This window comes from Pristiophorus japonicus, chromosome 18 (assembly GCF_044704955.1).
Source record: "Pristiophorus japonicus isolate sPriJap1 chromosome 18, sPriJap1.hap1, whole genome shotgun sequence".
NCBI classification, from domain to species: Eukaryota; Metazoa; Chordata; class Chondrichthyes; family Pristiophoridae; genus Pristiophorus; species Pristiophorus japonicus.
The window spans coordinates 89057165-89076617 of NC_091994.1; the positions used below are offsets into that span (position 1 = coordinate 89057165).

Sequence of the window (19453 nt, forward strand, 5' to 3'; positions counted from 1 at the left end):
TGGTAAAAGAAAACACCAAGGGGGAAATTAGGAGAATTTTTTTTACTCTGTGAGTTGTTAGGATCTGGAATGCACTGCCTGAAAGGGCGATGGAAGCAGATTCAATAGTAACTTTCAAAAGGGAATTGGATATATACTTGAAAAGAAGAAATGTGCAGGGGTATGGTGAAAGAGTGGGGGAGTGGGACTAATTGGATAGTTTTTTTAAAAAAAATAGCTGGTAGACACAATGGACTAAATGGCCACCTTCTGTGCTGCACGATTCACTGAATAGATCATCATCATCATCATCATAGGCAGTCCCTCGAGTCGAGGAAGACTTGCTTTCACTCTAAAAGTGAGTTCTCAGGTAACTGAAGAGTCCAATGTGGGACCTATAGTCTCTGTCACAGGTGGGGCAGACAGTGGTTGAAGGAAAGGGTGGGTGGGGAGCCTGGGTTGACACACGCTCCTTCCACTGTCTATGCTTGATTTCTGCATGCTCTTGGTGAGGAGACTCAAGGTGCTCAGCGCCTTCCCGGATACTCTTCCTCTACTGGGCGGGCGTGGGCCAGGGATTCGCAGGTGTCGATGGGGCTGTTGCACTTTATCAAGGCGGCTTTGAGGGTGTCCTTGAACGTTTTCTCTGCCCATCTGGGGCTCGCTTGCCGTGTTGAAGCTGCGAGTAGAGTGCTAGCTTTGGGAGTCTTGTGTCGGGCATGCGGATGATGTGGCCCACCCAACAGAGCTGATAGAGCGTGGTCAATGCTTCGATACTGGGGATGTTGGCCTGAGTGAGAACACTGACATTGGTGCATCTATCCTGCCAATGGATTGGCAGGATCTTGCGGAGGCAGTGATGGTGGTACTTCTCCAACGAGGTGACTGCTGTATATGGTCCAAGTCTCTGAGCCATATAGGAGGGCAGATATCACTACTACCCTGTAGACCATAAGCTTGGCGCCAGATTTGAGGTCCTGGTCTTCAAACACTCTCTTCCTCAGGAGTATATAACGAGCCAACAAAAGGCTGGTGAAGCAATCTGGGCTGACTCTCCTTATAATTTCACCTCCTCCTCATTTAAAGGAGAGGCAACTGGCCCTACCAGGTACCTCCACACAGCTGGAATTGGTATGTTAGATCAGTAAATGTGAGAAATGGTAGGCACAAACCCATGTTCTGAAACAATGAGTTATGGTTACAAGATATTATGCCTTTAAAACATTTAATTCTCCCTTTCAAAGCTACTGACCCCTGGTAGGTTATGGGTTCCATGGGCATCAAATACCTTCAAGACACATCCAATATCTTGACCGAAAGCCAAGCTTCATACGTGAATCTATACTGCGAATGTTGGGAGGCTTTTCAACTATGTGAGGCAGTCATGGCCACGTCTGATCCTGTTCTTATCTATCACTACACATATGCACTTTTCAGTAGGGGTCACTGAATTGCAATTAGCAGTGAGAAACTAATTAAACCTCTTCCTGGACCCGCAATGTTCTGACCAATGTGGAGTCCCAACTGCGGAGTTCAGCTGATTCAACACAAACCAGGAATCAAACCTGGGATCACATCAGGAGATGCCTTTATCCACCAAGCCTTTGGGGACCATATTACAATTCTGATTAGTACAACGGCACCCAAAGAGGATGTCTGTGCTGGTGGGTTTCGGAAGCCAACCACTGAAAGAGAAAATTATGCAGACTGGGTGGGAGAGTGAAAGAGATGAGCACCTCACAATAGAACTCAGACCCATAAAACTAGACAATTATTTACTGACATGGGGAAGGAAGGGGACCTCAGAATACATTTCCAGTTGCTGAGTTATTTCTTTGATGTTGTTGTTTAGCAATCGCTTGTCTTTTTGTGCAGGAAATGAGGAATGCCTATACAGCATTTGATCTATACACTTCTGTATACAATGCCTTTGATGCTTTCTTACAGCAAGAATGTGGTCAAACTTCTTCAGTGAGGCCTCACCGCAGTCCCAGAACTGAAAGCGAAACATGATCACTCGGCCGCTCTCCACCAGCTTTCCTGGCCAATAAACTGTCCTGGTCTGTATTCCTGCATTTAATACAATCATTAGAGTTTATCTTCAAAAAAAGCACAGATACGAGCTTTCATAGAAACATAGAAAATAGGTGCAGGAGTAGGCCATTCGGCCCTTCGAGCCTGCACCGCCATTCAATGAGTTCATGGCTGAACATGCAACTTCAGTACCCCATTCCTGCTTTCTCGCCATACCCCTTGATCCCCCTAGTAGTAAGGACTACATCTAACTCCTTTTTGAATATATTTAGTGAATTGGCCTCAACATCTTTCTGTGGTAGAGAATTCCACAGGTTCACCACTCTCTGGGTGAAGAAGTTTCTCCTCATCTCGGTCCTAAATGGCTGACCCCTTATCCTTAGACTGTGACCCCTGGTTCTGGACTTCCCCAACATTAATAAGAACATAATAATTAGGAACAGGGGTAGGCCATCTAGCCCCTTGAGCCTGCTCCGCCACCCAACAAGATCATGGCTGATCTGGCCGTGGACTCAGCTCCACTTACCCGCCCGCTCCCCATAACCCTTAATTCCCTTATTGGTTAAAAATCTATCTGTGATTTGAATGTATTCAATGAGCTAGCCTCGACTGCTTCCTTAGGCAGAGAATTCCACAGATTCACAACCGTCTGGGAGAAGAAATTCCTTCTCAACTCGGTTTTAAATTGGCTCCCCCGTATTTTGAGGCTGTGCCCCCTAGTTCTAGTCTCCCCGACCAGTGGAAACAACCTCTCTGCCTCTATCCTGTCTATCCCCTTCATTATTTTAAATGTTTCTATAAGATCACCCCTTATCCTTCTGAACTCCAACAAGTAAAGATCCAGTCTACTCAATCTATCATCATAAGGTAACCCCCTCATCTCTGGAATCAGCCTAGTGAATCGTCTCTGTACCCCCTCCAAATCCCAAATATTGTGCTGCTTTATTGATTTTATAAAGTCTCATAAAAAATTCCAGGGCACAGCACTGTGTAGATACATCAATACGGCCGGTTCAACAGAGTCAATACAATGCTGTGCACACATACATGTACAACACAATACTGCATCCACACACACAGCCAGTACAGACACCATCATCATCAGTGCTATGTATACACATATATAGCCAATGTGGACACTATAGTATACATACACACATATAGCCGATATAGGCTGTAGCTTCACCTGTGGTCTCATGATGAACGCTGGAGATTTCTAAACCGGCAAACTTGGCAATTGCTGCTGTCTTTCCTACCCCACTCTTCCCAGACAGAAAGATCTTGTAACTGGCAGTGTCAGGAGCAGCCTGTGGGGGGAGCACCGGCCGTTCAAGCAATCCTGGAGGCAAACGCATTTATATCACAGTGTTACCAGGTTGACATGAACTGAACGGATTCCTCGACCTGACAACAGATGATTCTAGCCTGGGTCACGTCAATCCACACTTTTGAAAATTAAACTTTCATTAATTACTCAAAACTTGGACCATCATAAGGACACCAGTTCCTAGAGATGTGTTCAACCAATACAAACAGAAATGACTCAGTTAATGAACTGAAGAGCCTGTGTCAATTCCAGAATAAACACACCAACAGGATCTGATGGATAGATGCAGCGTGCCTACAACACAGTAGACTGTTTGTGTACTATACTGTGCTCAAACCCACTGCATATTGTGTGTGTCAGCTTCTCCTCTTGCCTAAGAAAATACAGTGAGGATATGAAAGTATGTTAGGCAGCAAACATCACCCTCCCTAGGTAAAGGAAGCTGCGGAAAGGAATTAAACAGACCAAATTCCTGGTCTTGATGGACCAGCTAGTCTTTTCCTGCCATTTTTTCACATGTTTGTATGAAGAGAAATAGTGGTTACGAATACATCTCTGCTCTGTGATCCCACCCCACTCCTTTCAGGTTTCAGGATGATAAATCTTCACTTACCAAACACTTTCCTCTTGTTTCTGCGCAAGATGCTGGCCAGATATTCCCGGCCCTCCACAGAGTTGAGCCAATCGACAGTTACGAGAGACCCTGATTTCACAAGAACTGCCATTTCTTGAGCATGGAGCTCATGAAGAGCCAATTCCCATCAGTCAGCAAGCTGTGAAAAATTAAACTCCTGTTTTTAAAATTACATTTCTGGATGTCTGCAACTCAAAACTGTAAACCCCAAGGACTGGATGGAGCAGTGGGCTGGATGCTGATCGGTTACATCTTGGACCAGAGTTTAAGTCTAAACTAATGTGATGGAAGTCTGTTCCACGTGCTGGCTGTAAGAGTCCTGCGTGAAATGAGTTTGGGCAGTTCCTTATGGGCACGAGTCCAAAGCTGCCCATCGCTCAGCACCAAATGGCAATCCCAGAGTGTCCGCAGGGACTGTAACATATTCAGCTCTCTGAATTTTAGCCCTGTCCTAAATACCTTCGACACTGTTCTTTTACTATTGTCAAGAATGTTTAATGTGAGATGTGAAGTTAGCCACTTTAGTAGGAAAAATAGAACAGAGTATTTTTGAAACGGTGAGAGATTGGGAAATGTTGGTGTTCAGAGAGACCTGGGTGTCCTTGTACACAAATCACTGAAAGTTAACATGCAGGTACAGCAAGCAGTTAAGAAAGCAAATGGTATGCTGGCCTTTATTGCAAGAGGATTTGAGCAGGAGTAAAGATGTCTTACTGCAATTATGTATGGCCCTGGTGAGACCATGCCTGGAGTATTGTATACAGTTTGGTCTCCCTACCTCAGGAAGGATATACTTGCCATAGAGGGAGTGCAACAAAGGTTCACCAGACTGATTCCTGGGATGGGGAGTTTGTCATAGGAGGTGAGATTGAGTAGACTGGGCCTATATTCTCTAGAGTTTAGAAGAATGAGAGATGATCTCATTGAAACATACAAAATTCTTACAGGACTTGACAGGGTAGATATAGGGAGGATGTTTCATAAGAACATAAGAATTAGGAACAGGAGTAGGCCATCTAGCCCCTCGAGCCTGCTCCGCCATTCAATAAGATCATGGCTGATCTGGTCGTGGACTCAGCTCCACTTACCCGCCCTCTCCCCGTAACCCTTAATTCCCTTATTGGTTAAAAATCTATCTATCTTTGACTTGAAAACATTAAATGAGCTAGCCTCAACTGCTTCCTTGGGCAGAGAATTCCAGATTCACAACCCTCTGGGAAAAGAAATTCTTTCTCAACTCGGTTTTAAATTGGCTCCTCTGTATTTTGAGGCTGTGCCCCCTAGTTCTAGTCTCCCCTACCAATGGAAACAACCTCTCTGCCTCTATCTTGTCTATCCCTTTCATGATTTTAAATGTTTCTATAAGATTACCCCTCATCCTTCTGAACTCCAACGAATAAAGACCCAGTCTACTCAATCTATCATCATAAGGTAACCCCCTCATTTCTGGAATCAGCCTAGTGAATCGTCTCTGTACCCCTTCCAAAAGCTAGTATATCCTTCCTTAAGTAAGGTGACCAAAACTGCACGCAGTACTCCAGGTGCGGCCTTACCAATACCTTATACAGTTGCAGCAAGACCTCCCTGCTTTTGTACTCCATCCCTCTCGCAATGAAGGCCAACATTCCATTTGCCTTCCTGATTACCTGCTGCACTTGCAAACTAACCTTTTGGGATTCATGCACAAGGAGCCCCAGGTCCCTCTGCACCGCAGCATGTTGTAATTTCTCCCCATTCAAATAGTATTCCCTTTTACTGTTTTTTTTTCCCCCCCCCCAAGGTGGATGACCTCACACTTTCTGACATTGTATTCCATCTGCCAAACCTTAGCCCATTCGCTTAACCTATCCAAATCTCCTTGCAGCCTCTCTGAATCCTCTACACAACCCGCTTTCCCACTAATCTTAGTGTCATCTGCAAATTTTGTTGCACTACATTCTGTCCCCTCCTCCAGGTCATCTATGTATATTGTAAACAGTTGTGGTCCCAGCACCGATCCCTGTGGCACACCACTAACCACTGATTTCCAACCGGAAAAGGACCCATTTATCCCGACTCTCTGCTTTCTGTTCGCCAGCCAATTCTCTATCCATGCTAATACATTTCCTCTGATTCTGCGTACCTTTATCTTCTGCAGTAACCTTTTGTTTCCTCTGGCTGGGGAGTCTAGAGCCAGGGGTTATAGTCTAAGAATAAGGGGTTGGCCTTTTAGGACTGAGAATGGGAGAAATTTCTTCATTCAGAGGGTGATGAATCTTTGAAATTCTCTACCCCAGAGGGCTGTGAATGCTCAGTCAGTCATTGAATATATTCAAGACAGAGATCGATAGATTTTTGAATATTAAGGGAATCAAGGGATATGGGGATAGTGCAGGAAAGTGGAGTTGAGGTAGAAGATCAGCCATGATCTTACTGAATGGCTGAGCAGGCTTGAGGGGCCGAATGACCTACTCCTGCTCCTAATTCTTATGTTCTTAAGTTTAGAAATAGTGAACAGAGGTCCTAGTCCCAATTGCTCGGGCCTCCACTGGTCACAGAAGTCCTACTGGAACTGCCACTGATCATTATCCTTTGTTCCAGATGTGACGATTTATTATCCAATCTGTAAATTACATTTTTACCCGCTAAAGCTTTCCCTTTCGGCACAAATCACAAGTAAGGCACCTTACCAAGATCTCTGACATCTACCACATTTAATTATGTTACACCCTACTGGATCTTCATGTCGGCTCTGTGTTTTGGGCTCCTCTGATGGCTTTGTAGGTAAATGTACCAGCTGATGGAACAATGAACCAGAAAGCCCCGGGTTTGATCCCTGGTGTATGACAATCACAGGATGAGCAGCAACTGGAATGATAACATTTGCTCTGTGTCCCTGGGCTCAGGGATGGGGAGAAGGGGAATCAGTCTGGGTTTCTTCTCCTAATCTCGATTCAGTGACCCTTGTTGGAAAGTGCACGGACATCAGCTGAGGATAGAGTCAGCCAAAGCTGTCCTCCACTGTACAATTGCCTGCTGATATACTGTTCAGGCATACACATGAAGGATTGATACTTGGTGCCTCGGCAAGCGTCAGTGTCTTCAGGAGAGGAGAAAAGAAAATTTGGCTAAAAAAAATACAGCATGGTCCTTTAATTTCCTCCCTCCATCCCATCGTGCAGTGGAACATTAGGCTGGCAGTGAGACAGACACAATAAACTCTGCAAGGTGTTGGAAGACACTGGGTGAAGCAAAAGTAGAACAACTTGCAATTATATAGCGCCTTTAACATAGGAAAACATCCCAAAGGGCTCCACAGAAGAGTAATCAAACAAAAATTGGCACTGAGCCAAAGAAGGAGATATTAGGTGGGTGGGGGGATCTAAAATCTTGTTTAGTGGTGGTTTTAAAGGAGGGTCTTAAAAGGAAGATACACAAAGAGGTTTAGGGAGGGAAACACAGAGCTTAGGGCCTAGCCAGTTGATAGGGCAAAGGGAGGGGGAAAAGAGGCTAGAGTTGCAGGAATGCAAATTCGTGGTGGTTACAGAGATAGGGAGGGTGCGAGGCCATGAAAGGATTTAAACATGAGGATGAACTTTAAAATGGTGGCATTGTTGACCAGGAGCCAATACAGGTCAGTGAGCACAGGGGTGGTTGGGTTAGAATATAGACAGCCGAGTTTTGGGTGAGCTCAAGTTTATACTGGGTAGCCAATGAAAGGCCGGTCTGGAGAACACTGAAATAGTGCAGTCTGTAGGTAACAAAAGCGTGGATGAGGGTTTCAGTAGCAGATGGGCTGAGGCAGGGGCAAAGATGGAAGTAGGTGACCTTTGTGATGGAGAAGATAAGAGGTCAGAAGCTTAGCTTGGGTCGTCAAATAGGATATCGAGGTTGCGAACATTCTGGTTCAACCCGAGACAATAGGCGGGGAGGGGAATGGAATACAAAATTGAAAAATAGCAGTGCACACAGCGAGGAGGAAGATAAACTCAATGAATGGACAATGCAAGAGGGAATGTAAATATAAGATAGAAATGTAATCAAGACAAACAATCAAGATGATGTGAACTAAACAATAAATGCCACACAAAAACAAGCACTTAGTGGTTCCAGCAGTGGCACCAATTATACAAAGTGAATGCATACAAACACTGGTGTGAGCTACCTAGTGCCACCACTTCCTTTCAATCCTCAGTGCCAGCTCCTTTACACTGCTACCCATTTACCCTCTGCCCCAGCACCCTTACTCTCTAGCCCCTCAGTGCCAGCCCTTTTACACTCTATTCATGTGCCAGTCCCTACCCTCTGCCTGAGCACCAGCTCCCTTAGCCTCTATCCCCACACCATTATCCTCTGCCCCACAGCCCCATTACCCTCTGTCCCCAGCACCGATCCCAGTACCCTGCCCACAGCATTAGTCCAATTACCCTCGGCCCCATTACATTATCATCATAGGCAGTCCCTCGGTATCGAGGAAGACTTGTTTCCACTATTAACATGAGTTCTTAGGTGGCTGTACAATCCAATACGAGAACCAGTCTCTGTCACAGATGGGGCAGATAGTCGTCGAGGGAAGGGGTATGTGGGACTGGTTTGCCGCACGCTCTTTCCACTGATGTTGCCCAGAGCGTGCGGAAATCAAGCACAAGACTCGAGGTGCTCAGTGCCCTCCCGGATGCACTTCCTCCACTTAGGGCGGCCTTTGGCCAGGGACTCCTAGGTGTCAGTGGGGATGTTGCACTTTATCAGGGAGGCTTTGAGGATGTCCTTGTAACGTTTCCGCTGCCCACCTTTGGCTCGTTTGCCGTGAAGGAGTTCCAAGTAGAGCGCTTGCTTTGGGAGTCTCGTGTCTGGCATGCGAACTATGTGGCCTGCCCAGCAGAGCTGAAGAAGTGTGGTCAGTGCTTCAATGCTGGGGATGTTAGCCTGGTCGAGGACGCTAATGTTGGTGCGTCTGTCCTCCCAGGGGATTTGCAGGATCTTGCGGAGACACCATTGGTGGTATTTCTCCAGCGACTTGAAGTGTCTCCTGTACATGGTCCATGTTTCTGAGCTATACAGGAGGGCGGGTATCACTACAGCCCTGTAGACCATGAGCTTGGTGGCAGTTTTGAGGGTCCGGTCTTCAAACACTCTTTTCCTCAGGCGGCTGAAGGCTGCACTGGCGCACTGGAGGCGGTGTTGGATCTCGGCATCAATGCCTGCTCTTGTTGATAGGAGGCTCCTGAGAGATGGGAAGTGGTCCACGTTGTCCAGGGCTGCGTCGTGGATCTTGATGACTGGAGGACAGTGCTGTGCGGCAAGGACAAGTTGGTGGAGGACCTTTGTCTTGCTGATGTTTAGCGTAAGGCCCATGCTTTCGTACGCCTCAGTAAATACGTCAACTATGTCCTGGAGTTCAGCCACTGTATGTGCGCAGACGCAGGCGTCATCCGCGTACTGTAGCTCAATGACAGAGGTTTGGGTGGTCTTGGACCTGGCCTGGAGACGGCGAAGGTTGAACAGCTTCCCACTGGTTCTGTAGTTTAGTCCCACTCCAGCGGGGAGCTTGTCGGCTGTGAGGTGGAGCTTGGCAGCGACGAAGATTGAGAAGAGGGTTGGGGTGATGACACAGCCCTGTTTGACCCTGGTCCAGATATGGATTGGGTCTGTAATGGATCTGTTGGTAAGGATCATGGCCTGCATGTCGACGTGGAGCAGGCGGAGGATGGTGCCGAACTTTTGGGGGCATCCGAAACGGAGGGCGACGCTCCATAGACCCTCGCGGTTGATGGTGTCAAAGGCCTTTGTAAGGTCGAAGGAGGCCATGTAGAAGGGCTGGTGCTGTTCCCTGCATTTTTCCTGCAGCTGTCACGCTGCAAAAATCATGTCCGTTGTGCCCCGAAGGGGATGAAATCCACACTGTGACTCTGGAAGGAGCTCCTCGGCCACAGGGAGAAGACGGTTGAGGAGGATTCTAGCGACAACTTTCCCAGTGGCTGATAACAGGAAGATTCCTCTGTAGTTGCTGCAATCGGACTTATCCCCTTTTTAAAGATGGTCACGATCAGTGCATCTCTGAGATCCCCAGATGAGAGAGATGAGGTCATGTATTCGCACCAGCAGTGCCCCTTCGCCATACTTCAGTGCCTCGGCAGAGATTCCATCCGCTCCCGAAGCCTTGTTGTTCTTAAGCTGTCTTATGGCTTTTTCTACCTCATGCAGTGTTGGGGTTTTACTGAGTTGGTGGCAAGTAGCATGCTGTGGGATGGAATCGAGAACACTCGAGTCAAAGGCAGAGTCTCGGTTGTGGAGATCACCGGAGTGCTCCTTCCAGCGGGCCCTTACTGCCTCGGTGTCTTTGATGAGTGTTTCCCCGTTCTTGGCCAGCAGTGGGGTGGGGCCTTGGGTGTTTGGACCGTAGCCTTGACTGCGATGAAGAATCCTCACACATCGTGGCCGTCGGCCAGCTGCTGTATCACCTGTGCTTTCTCCATCCACCACCTGTTCTTTAGGTCCTGGGTTTTTTGTTGGACCTCAGTCTTGAGGCGTCTGTAATGCTGCTTTGCTGCTCCAGAGTTGGGTTGTTGGGGCGATGACGCAGCCCTGTTTGACTCTGGTCTGTACATGGATTGGGTCTGTAATGGATCTGTTGGTAAGGATCACGGCCTGCATGTCGTCGTGGAGCAGGCAGAGGATGGCACTAATCCCATTACCTTGCCCACAGCACCAGTCCAATTACCCTCTGTCCCACAGCACCAGCCCCATTACCCCCTGTCCCACAGCACCGGCCCCATTACCCCCTGTCCCACAACACCGGCCCCATTACCCCCTGTCCCACAGCACCAGTCCAATTACCCTCTGTCCCACAGCACCGGCCCCATTACCCCCTGTCCCACAGCACCAGTCCAATTACCCTCTGTCCCACAGCACCGGCCCCATTACCCCCTGTCCCACAACACCGGCCCCATTACCCCCTGTCCCACAGCACCGGCCCCATTACCCCCTGTCCCACAGCACCGGCCCCATTACCCCCTGTCCCACAACACCGGCCCCATTACCCCCTGTCCCACAGCACCGGCCCCATTACCCCCTGTCCCACAACACCAGCCCCATTACCCCCGGTCCCACAGCACCGGCCCCATTACCCCCGGTCCCACAGCACCGGCCCCATTACCCCCTGTCCCACAGCACCGGCCCCATTACCCCCGGTCCCACAGCACCAGTCCAATTACCCCCTGTCCCCAGCACCGGCTCCATGACCCCCTGTCCCCAGCACCGGCTCCATTACCCCCTGTCCCCAGCACCGGCTCCATTACCCCCTGTCCCACAGCACCGGCCCCATTACCCCCTGTCCCACAGCACCGGCTCCATTACCCCCTGTCCCACAGCACCGGCTCCATTACCCCCTGTCCCCAGCACCGGCCCCATTACCCCCTGTCCCACAGCACCAGTCCAATTACCCCCTGTCCCACAGCACCGGCTCCATTACCCCCTGTCCCCAGCACCGGCTCCATTACCCCCTGTCCCACAGCACCAGTCCAATTACCCCCTGTCCCACAGCACCGGCTCCATTACCCCCTGTCCCACAGCACCGGCCCCATTACCCCCTATCCCACAGCACCGGCCCCATTACCCCCTGCTCCACAGCACCAGTCCAATTACCCCCTGTCCCACAGCACCGGCCCCATTACCCTCTGTCCCACAGCATCGGCCCCATTACCCACAGCCCCATAAACCCCTACCCCATTACCCTCTGCCACCAGCCTCCTCTCCAGCCCGGATCCCAGATATAACCCTGTTGATAAATTGAGTGAGACTCACAGTTTCCGGGCCGCGGGCCGGTTGAGGCAGTGTGTGTCCGCGGGGGATGGTGTTGCGTGTGCCGGATCGGTGCTCCTCTCACTGCCCAGCCAGTGTGAGCCGAAAGCCCAGGCCTGCCCACCGCATCTCCATGGCAGCGCCTCGCGCCCAACGTCAATACCTCCGGTGACGTCACGGCGCAGAGCGGTTCCCGCGAACGTGCGCGGTTTCCATGGAAACCCAAGCAACCTGTACCTCGGCCTGTTATCTTGGTCTATAAAATGGTATTTAAAGCGAATTATTTCCCCTGACATCTCCTGCATGACAATTCAGCCAAACCAGAGCTCTTTATTTTTTTCAAGACAAATCTCTCTCAGAATAAAAACAGCAAGAAAAAAAGAAACTTGTGTTTAGACAGCGCCTCTCCGATCCTCAGAACGAAGACACACCAATGGATTGCCTTGGAAGTGTGGTTGTTCTGTTGGCAAACGTGGCAGCCGTGGTCCCACAAACAGCAATGAGTTAAATGACCAATTTATTATTCTATTGGTTGCGAAATAAATATTGGTCATCACCAGGACCAGGAAACCCCACTGGGACTTTTTACATCTACATGAACAGATGAACAGTGCCTCTGGTTAATATATCACCTCCATCAATGCAGTACACTTCTTCAATTGAAGTGTCAGCCTCAATGTTCTGCTCAAATCCTAGAGTGGGTCTTTAACCCATGACCTTCTAACTCACAGCTACCACTGAAAGCAGCTGACGAGAATAAAGAGATATAGAAACATTTTCTAAATCTAGTTCCAGTTTTGGAGAGTCGAAGCTCAAGCTGTTGGTTTACAGTTACAGACAGCTTATTTAAGCATTAACCCATGGTTTCCTCAATGCCTTTGTTGGTATGTGCACAGGTTCTCAGCTGGGTGAGCAGTTTGAGCACCACAATTGGCTTTAGTTAGGGAGGGGGAAATTAATTAATTAATTGCTCAAAAAGATACATGTGTGGGGCATCAGATGTATAGGATCGGGCTCATCTAGGTTCCCCATGCCCCCAATCGAATACTCAATACAGGGTATATGAGTGTTATAGTGAGGGATGAGATGTATATCACATTGTTATAATAAGGAATGCAGGGTATATCAGAAACTATCTCCATACCCTGATCATCAATTCCATTCCCCTTCCCAATCGCTGTTTGAGACGGAACCTGTCTGTTTGCAACCTCAGAGTCCTCCTCGACCCTGAGTTGAGTTTCCCTCAGGTGGAGAGGTTTAGGGAAGGAATTTCAGAGTTTGGGGCCTAGGCAGCTGAAGGCACAGTCGCAATGGTGGAGAGATTAAAATCGGGGATATGTAAGAGGCCAGAATTGGAGGTGTGCAGAGATCTCGGAGGGGTGTGGGGCTGGAGAAGGTTATAGAGATAGGGAGCGGCGAGGCTCTGGAGAGATTTGAAAACAAGGATGAGAATTTTTTAATTGAAATGTTGCCGGACTGGGAGCTAATGTACAGGGGTGATGGGCGAAGGGAACTTGGTGCAAGTTAGCATCGGGACAGCAAAGTTTTGGATTAACTCAAGTTTATGTAGGATAAAGCTGGGAGGCCAGCCAAGAGAGCATTGGCATAGTCAAGTTTAGAGGTAACAAAGGCATGGATGAGGGTTTCAACAGCAGATGAGCTGAAGCAGGGGCAGAGTTGGGTGGTGTCATGGAGGTGATCTTGGTAATGAAGCAGATATGTGGTTGAAAGCTCATCTCAGGGTCAAATACGACACTAAGGTTGCGAAGTCTGGTTCATCCTCCGACAGTTGCCAGGGAGAGGGATGGAGTCGGTGGCTAGGGAATGAAGTTCGTGGCAGGGACCGAAGACAATGGCTTTGGTTTTACCAATATTTAGTTGGAGGACATTTCTGCTCATCCAGTACTGGATGTCGGACAAGCAGCACAGCAAATTAGAGACTGTAGAGGGGTCGAGAGAGGTGGTGGTGAGGTAGAGCTGGGTGTTGTCAGTGTACATGTGGAACATGACACATGTACATGTGGATGATGTCACCAACAGGCAGCATGTAGATGAGAAATAGGATGAGGCCAAGGATAGATCCTTCGGAGACTCCAGAAGTAACGGTGCGGGAGCGGGTAGAGAAGCCATTTCAGGTGATTCTCTGGCAACAACTGGATAGATAAGAATGAAACCAGGCGAGTGCAGTCCCACCCAGCTGGATGATGGAGAGGTGTTGGAGGAGGATGATGTGGTCAACCATGTCAAAGGCTGAAGACAGGTCAGGAAGGACAAGGAGGGTTAGCTTACCTTCGTCACAGTCACATAGGATGTAATTTGTGACTTTGATAACGGCCATTCCAATACTGTGGCAGGGACAGAAACCTGATTTGAGGGATTCAAACATGGAGTTATGGGAAAGATGGGCACGGATTTGGGAGGTGACAGCACGTTCAAGAGAGGAAGGGGAGGTTGGAGTTTTTTTTTTTTAAGGACAGAGGGGTCAAAGGCGGGTTTCTTGAGGAGAGGAGTGATGACGGCAGATTTGAAGGGGAGGCAGACAATACCTGAGGAGTTGGAACTGTAAACAATATCAGTTAACATGGAGGTCAGGAAGGGAAGTTGGGTGGTCAGCAGTTTGGTGGGAATAGGATCGAGGGAGCAGGAGGTGGGTTTCATGGACAAGATGAGCTCAGAAAGGACATAAGGGGAGACAGGAGAGAAACTAGAGAAGATGTGAGTTCAGGGCTAAGGCGGGGGGCAGGGGAGGAGAACCTTAGAAGAAAGGAGCCTGGTTGGGCTAGTAGAAGGGAGGGAACCAGCAGAGACAGCTGAACGGATGATCTCAATCTTAGTGGCAAAAAAGTCCATGAGCTTCTCGCACGTCGTTGGAAGTGAGGGTGGAGGAGGCAGGGGTGAGGGGTTTAAGAAGACGGTTTGTAGTGGGGAAGAGAAGCCATGGATTATCTTTGGCCAGGACACCGGGGATAACTCTCCTGCTCTTCTTCGAAACAGTGCCATGGGATCTTTTACGTCCACCTAAGAGAGCAGACGAGGCCTCTGTTTAACATCTCATCTGAAAGACAGCACCTCCGACAGTGCCGCACTCCCTCAGCATTGCACTGGAGTGTCGGCCTAGATTTATGTGCTGAAGCCCCTGGAGTGGGACCTGAACCTTCTGACTCAGAGGCGAGTGTGCTACCTACTGAGCCAGAGCTGACTGCAGAGCAGAGCAGAACCCGATAGGGCTTTATGTGGTCCATCCAGATCTGGTGATGAATGGCTAAACCAGTTATTCCCCATAAACATTCAAGTCTGCCTCCCTTGGACTTAAGGGAGCAGAGATGAGGGACCTTACCGGATGAACGACTAGCGTGAGGGAGAGTAATGATTTTAATGGGACTAGGGTATCAAAGGCGGATGTGAGGGTGTGATTGAACAGATTGGAAGCTGCAGAAATATAATGGAAGGCCAAAGGCTAGACAGTGGGAATTTGAAAGTGCAGTTTTAAGTGACTTGGGAGAAGAGTTATTTCCAGAGGTAGACACAGAAGGAAGAGAGCTTGGGAGAGCGAAGGTGGAATGTGTGTCGACAGCGATACAAGGAAGTGATCAGAGATGGCTTTATCTGTGATTGACTCGTGTGTGTAGCGATGCTACGTGAGGTGACAAGGTCAAGCGGGTGGTCGTGAATATGGGTAGGGGAATTTATATGGAGGGAGGATAGAGGGCAGTGAACTAAGAGGAGAACATGATGAGTTGAGATAAAGGTTGAAATCACCATGGATGGGATGTTACTCAGTGCAGAATCTGAGGAGGAAAGCAGTGAAGATATCTGTGAGAACTTTGGAGAGGTACATGGGTGGGCAGTAGAGAACGAGGATTTTAAATGAGAGGCGAGAGGGGTGGAACAATCCCTTGGCCATGCCTTCATCATTTCGACTCGACAATTCCAATGTTCTCTATCTCAATAAATTTCAGCTCATCCAAAACTCTGCCTGTGTCCTATCCTGCACCATCCCACTCACCCATCACCCGTCCTCAATGGCCTACATTGCCTTCCGTACCCAAAGCCTCAAATTTTAAATTCTCAACTTTGTTTAAATCCCTTCATGGCCTCGCCGCTCTCAATCTCTATAACCTCTACCGGCTCTACCCCACCTGAACTCACTGTGCCTCTGAATCTGGCCTCTTGTGTATTCCCTGTCCCTCTATCCCACCACTGGCAACCGTACCGTCAACCGCTCTGAAGTTCCCTCCCTAAACCCTTTCTTTAAGACCCACCTCATTTGGTCGCCTCTCCTGATATCTCCTTTGGCTTGGCACTCATTTTTTTCTTATGCCTCTGAAGTACCTTGAGGCGTTTCCACGCATTATATAAATGCAAGTGTTTTTTGTTGTCACAGTGAGTGGTGTGGGTATATTAGAAAGTGTTACAGTGAGGAGTGTAGGGTACATCAAAGGGTGTGTAGTCAGAGTATTTTTCATTTCAAGTTTGCAGCAGTAAAGCATCAGACTTCGAAAACATGTTTCATAACTTCATCATCTCCTCTCACTAGTGATTTAGTCAGCATTTGACAACCAGCTTTAGAGCCAACTACTCCAATACAATCGAGGTGACATTCTGGGTTTCCTACGGGTTAAATGCTCTGAATTTGACCACATCACATGAATTATTGGGTAAGACCTGGCATTTATCTGAAGTTTGACAATCTGTGTCTGCTCTTCCTACATGCTGCTATTCTAGATTCTGTCTTACTCTTGGCAAACAAGTTGTTCAGCAGCTTTTAATGTTGAATTGTTAGGGTGTATTACAGTAAGGGCTGCATAGTGTATTTAAGTATCATTGTGAGAGGCAAGGGAATATTGGACATTGTCACACTGAAAGATCAAGGCAATTTTTTAAAGAAAAAGTACAAATAACACAAGCAGCTGATGTAAGAAAAATGAAAAGATTTTAATGAAAGAAACATCTCTGTACCAAGATCTGCTCAGCAATTTACAGACACTGTAACACAGGACTGATACAAACTGAAGTCTCAACACTGGTCACATTGACTCCACTCATGACGTAGGTAACAAACACCTAATCGCAAAAACTTCAAGTAAGTTCGGAATGGCCTTTTTTTCCCCCCAAAATAGAAAAAAAATGCTTAGTGCACATTTAAATACAAACCTTACAAAGCCTTGGAGTCTATCACTACTTGGTCAAGTCAAATAAAAAAAGAATTAAGATCCCAACAATTTCTGACCTTTGTATTTGGATGTTTAAACAATTTTCAATACTTGGAACAAAATAAATCTGAATTTCTGTGCATATTTAGGCTCCGTGTACCTAATATGAGAGGACAAAGACAGATAGGAAGTATCCTTCAAGGTACCCACTATCAAATATTAAATTTATACGGCAAATCAGGGCACATTGATCCTTATAATATCTGACATTTGGGAACATCGGTGGAGACAAAGAATTTGAACAGTGTGTTTGCCTGAATTGAAGTATCTTATTCTAGTGCTAATTCAAGTGGCATCAAGTACATACAAGCACAGCAGGTCAAGTATGGGTTTGACTGTTCTAATCATATCAAATCTATCATTTGAGGTATTTATTTATAAGGTATTGACGTTAGGAATTGAGTTGAAACAAAGTAATGTTTTTGCATATTTTATAATCAAGGCTGTGATCTCAATCTGCGATCTGTTCTGTACAGTGTGCAGGATATAGTCAGTCTGAGTTTATGAAAAATGTCACCAGACACCCAGATTATCACCAAAGGCACTCGATCACTCGTTGGTCTTGATTTTACAGGCTTGTGGAGTCTGGATACAGTAAGATGATTTGTTTAACAGCAGTGCCTGTCCTGGTGAGCAAACCACCATCACTAATGTTTAGTAATAAACTTCAGCTTGGATTTACTTCTGTCTAGATTCACAGCACTGTTTGCTCCAGAATTTCCGGCTGACACACCAGTGCCAAACTGGGGGAGTACTACATTGCCAGTGGTACTGTCCTTCAGATGAAACATTAAACCAAAGCCCCATCTGCTTGGCACAATGGTTTAGACACAAAAAGATCGCATAACACTATTCAAAGGGCAGGGAATTTCCTGCAGTATCCTAAGCAACATTTATCCCGCAGCCAACATACCAAAATCAGATGAACTGGTTATTCATCTCTGTTGTTTGAGAACAGGCTGTGTTCAAAACGGCTGCCATATTTGCCAACATAAGTCATTGCACTTGAAAGTAGTTTATTGTATGTGAAGCATTTTGAAATGTTGGTGAGATGTGATAGAGCGCTATGTAAATAGTGTTCAGTCCACAAGTTTAATCATGAGCTTTGAGTTGCTGCCACTTTAATTCGCCATCCCATTCAGACCTCTCTGTCCTTGGCCTCCTAACATTGTTCCATGAAGCTCAATGTGAGCTCGGGGAAAGGCAATTCAACTTTCTACTTGGCACTTTACAGCCTTCCGGACTTAACATTGAGATGAACAACTTTAGATCTTGACCACAGCTCCCATTTTCTCTCAGCTAGTAGCTGCTGGTAATGGAGGCTGGGTACACTAGAACCGCTGGGAGTGGAGGTGTTGTGGGCTGGTCATTGGGGTAGGGATAGCCTATTGGTACTCGGCCAGCGGGGTGGTCCGCACCCCTGGGGTCCACCTGCCTTTCTTCCACCATATTCCTAGGCCATGGCAACCTTCTTTGCTGTGTCAGATTTTCCATGCTTTCCTCCCCCTCTGTTATTCTGCTGTAACACTTTACACCTCCTCTGGACCCATCTTTTGTTTCTACACTTGTCCCATTATCATCTCCTTTTGCCTTTCACCATCATGTCACTTAATCACTCATGTTTTATCACAGACCTTTCCCCTTTGTTCGTTCCCTGTCTCCTTTTCCCCTGGCTCTGTACTTGCTTAAAAGCTGTTCACCTCTACATCTTCCAGTTCTATTGAAAGGGCATCGACCAGAAAATCTGTTCCTCTCTCCACAGATGCTGAGTGTTTCCAGTATTTTCTGCTTTTTTTTCAGATTTCCACCATCTGCAGTGTTTTGCTTTTGTATTATTTAAATACAAATGTCTTTCTTTCTCACTTCACAATAGACCTAGTAATGGAAATACACTCATCTTCCCCCAATTCACTCAGCTGGAGTGAGATTCACTTACTCTGGATACATTCTTATGTATCTCACTCTTGAAAATAAACCCAGATATGTCTTACCATCAATTTGTGATCTGTCTCACTCTTTTTGATCATGACCTGGCCGATATTTATCCCTCAATCAAGATAACAAAAACAGATTATCTGGTTATTATCACATTGCTGTTTGTGGGAGCTTGCTGTGCACAATTTGGCTGCTGCGTTTCCTACATTACAACAGTGACTACACTTCAAAAAGTACTTCATTGGCTGTAAAGTGCTTTGGGACGTCCGGTGGTCGTGAAAAGTGCTATATAAATGCAAGTATGTCTGTCTGTCTTTCTTTCCTTATGGGGCAGGGACTCTCCTACTGTAACAGAGGCATTTCCTGGGATGGGCACAAACCGTGTCAGAAACGTGCAGCATAAACTGAATCCTGCTATTAAATTCCAAAATCTTTTGATGCTCATTAGGGAAGATACATCAGAAATAGTCATGTAATAGAAACTGAGTTCTGCCGAAGGGTCATCGACCTGAAACGTTAACTATTTTTCTCTCCACAAATGCTGCCTGACCC

General features: G+C 47.2%; 1 protein-coding gene across 1 annotated transcript in view; it reads right to left on the bottom strand.

Annotated features, from left to right (window-relative positions):
• ano11 (anoctamin 11) overlaps positions 1-11915 on the bottom strand; it is a 99937-nt gene extending 88022 nt beyond the window's left edge. The window contains exons 1-4 of the mRNA XM_070860288.1: positions 11757-11915; positions 3954-4113; positions 3200-3352; positions 1925-2049 (exon numbers count right to left, since the gene is read on the bottom strand). Coding sequence (XP_070716389.1) covers positions 1925-2049; positions 3200-3352; positions 3954-4065 — 390 coding nt within the window. The 5' untranslated portion in view covers positions 4066-4113; positions 11757-11915. The remainder of the gene's footprint in view (positions 1-1924; positions 2050-3199; positions 3353-3953; positions 4114-11756) is intronic.
• Positions 11916-19453: the final 7538 nt, after the last annotated feature.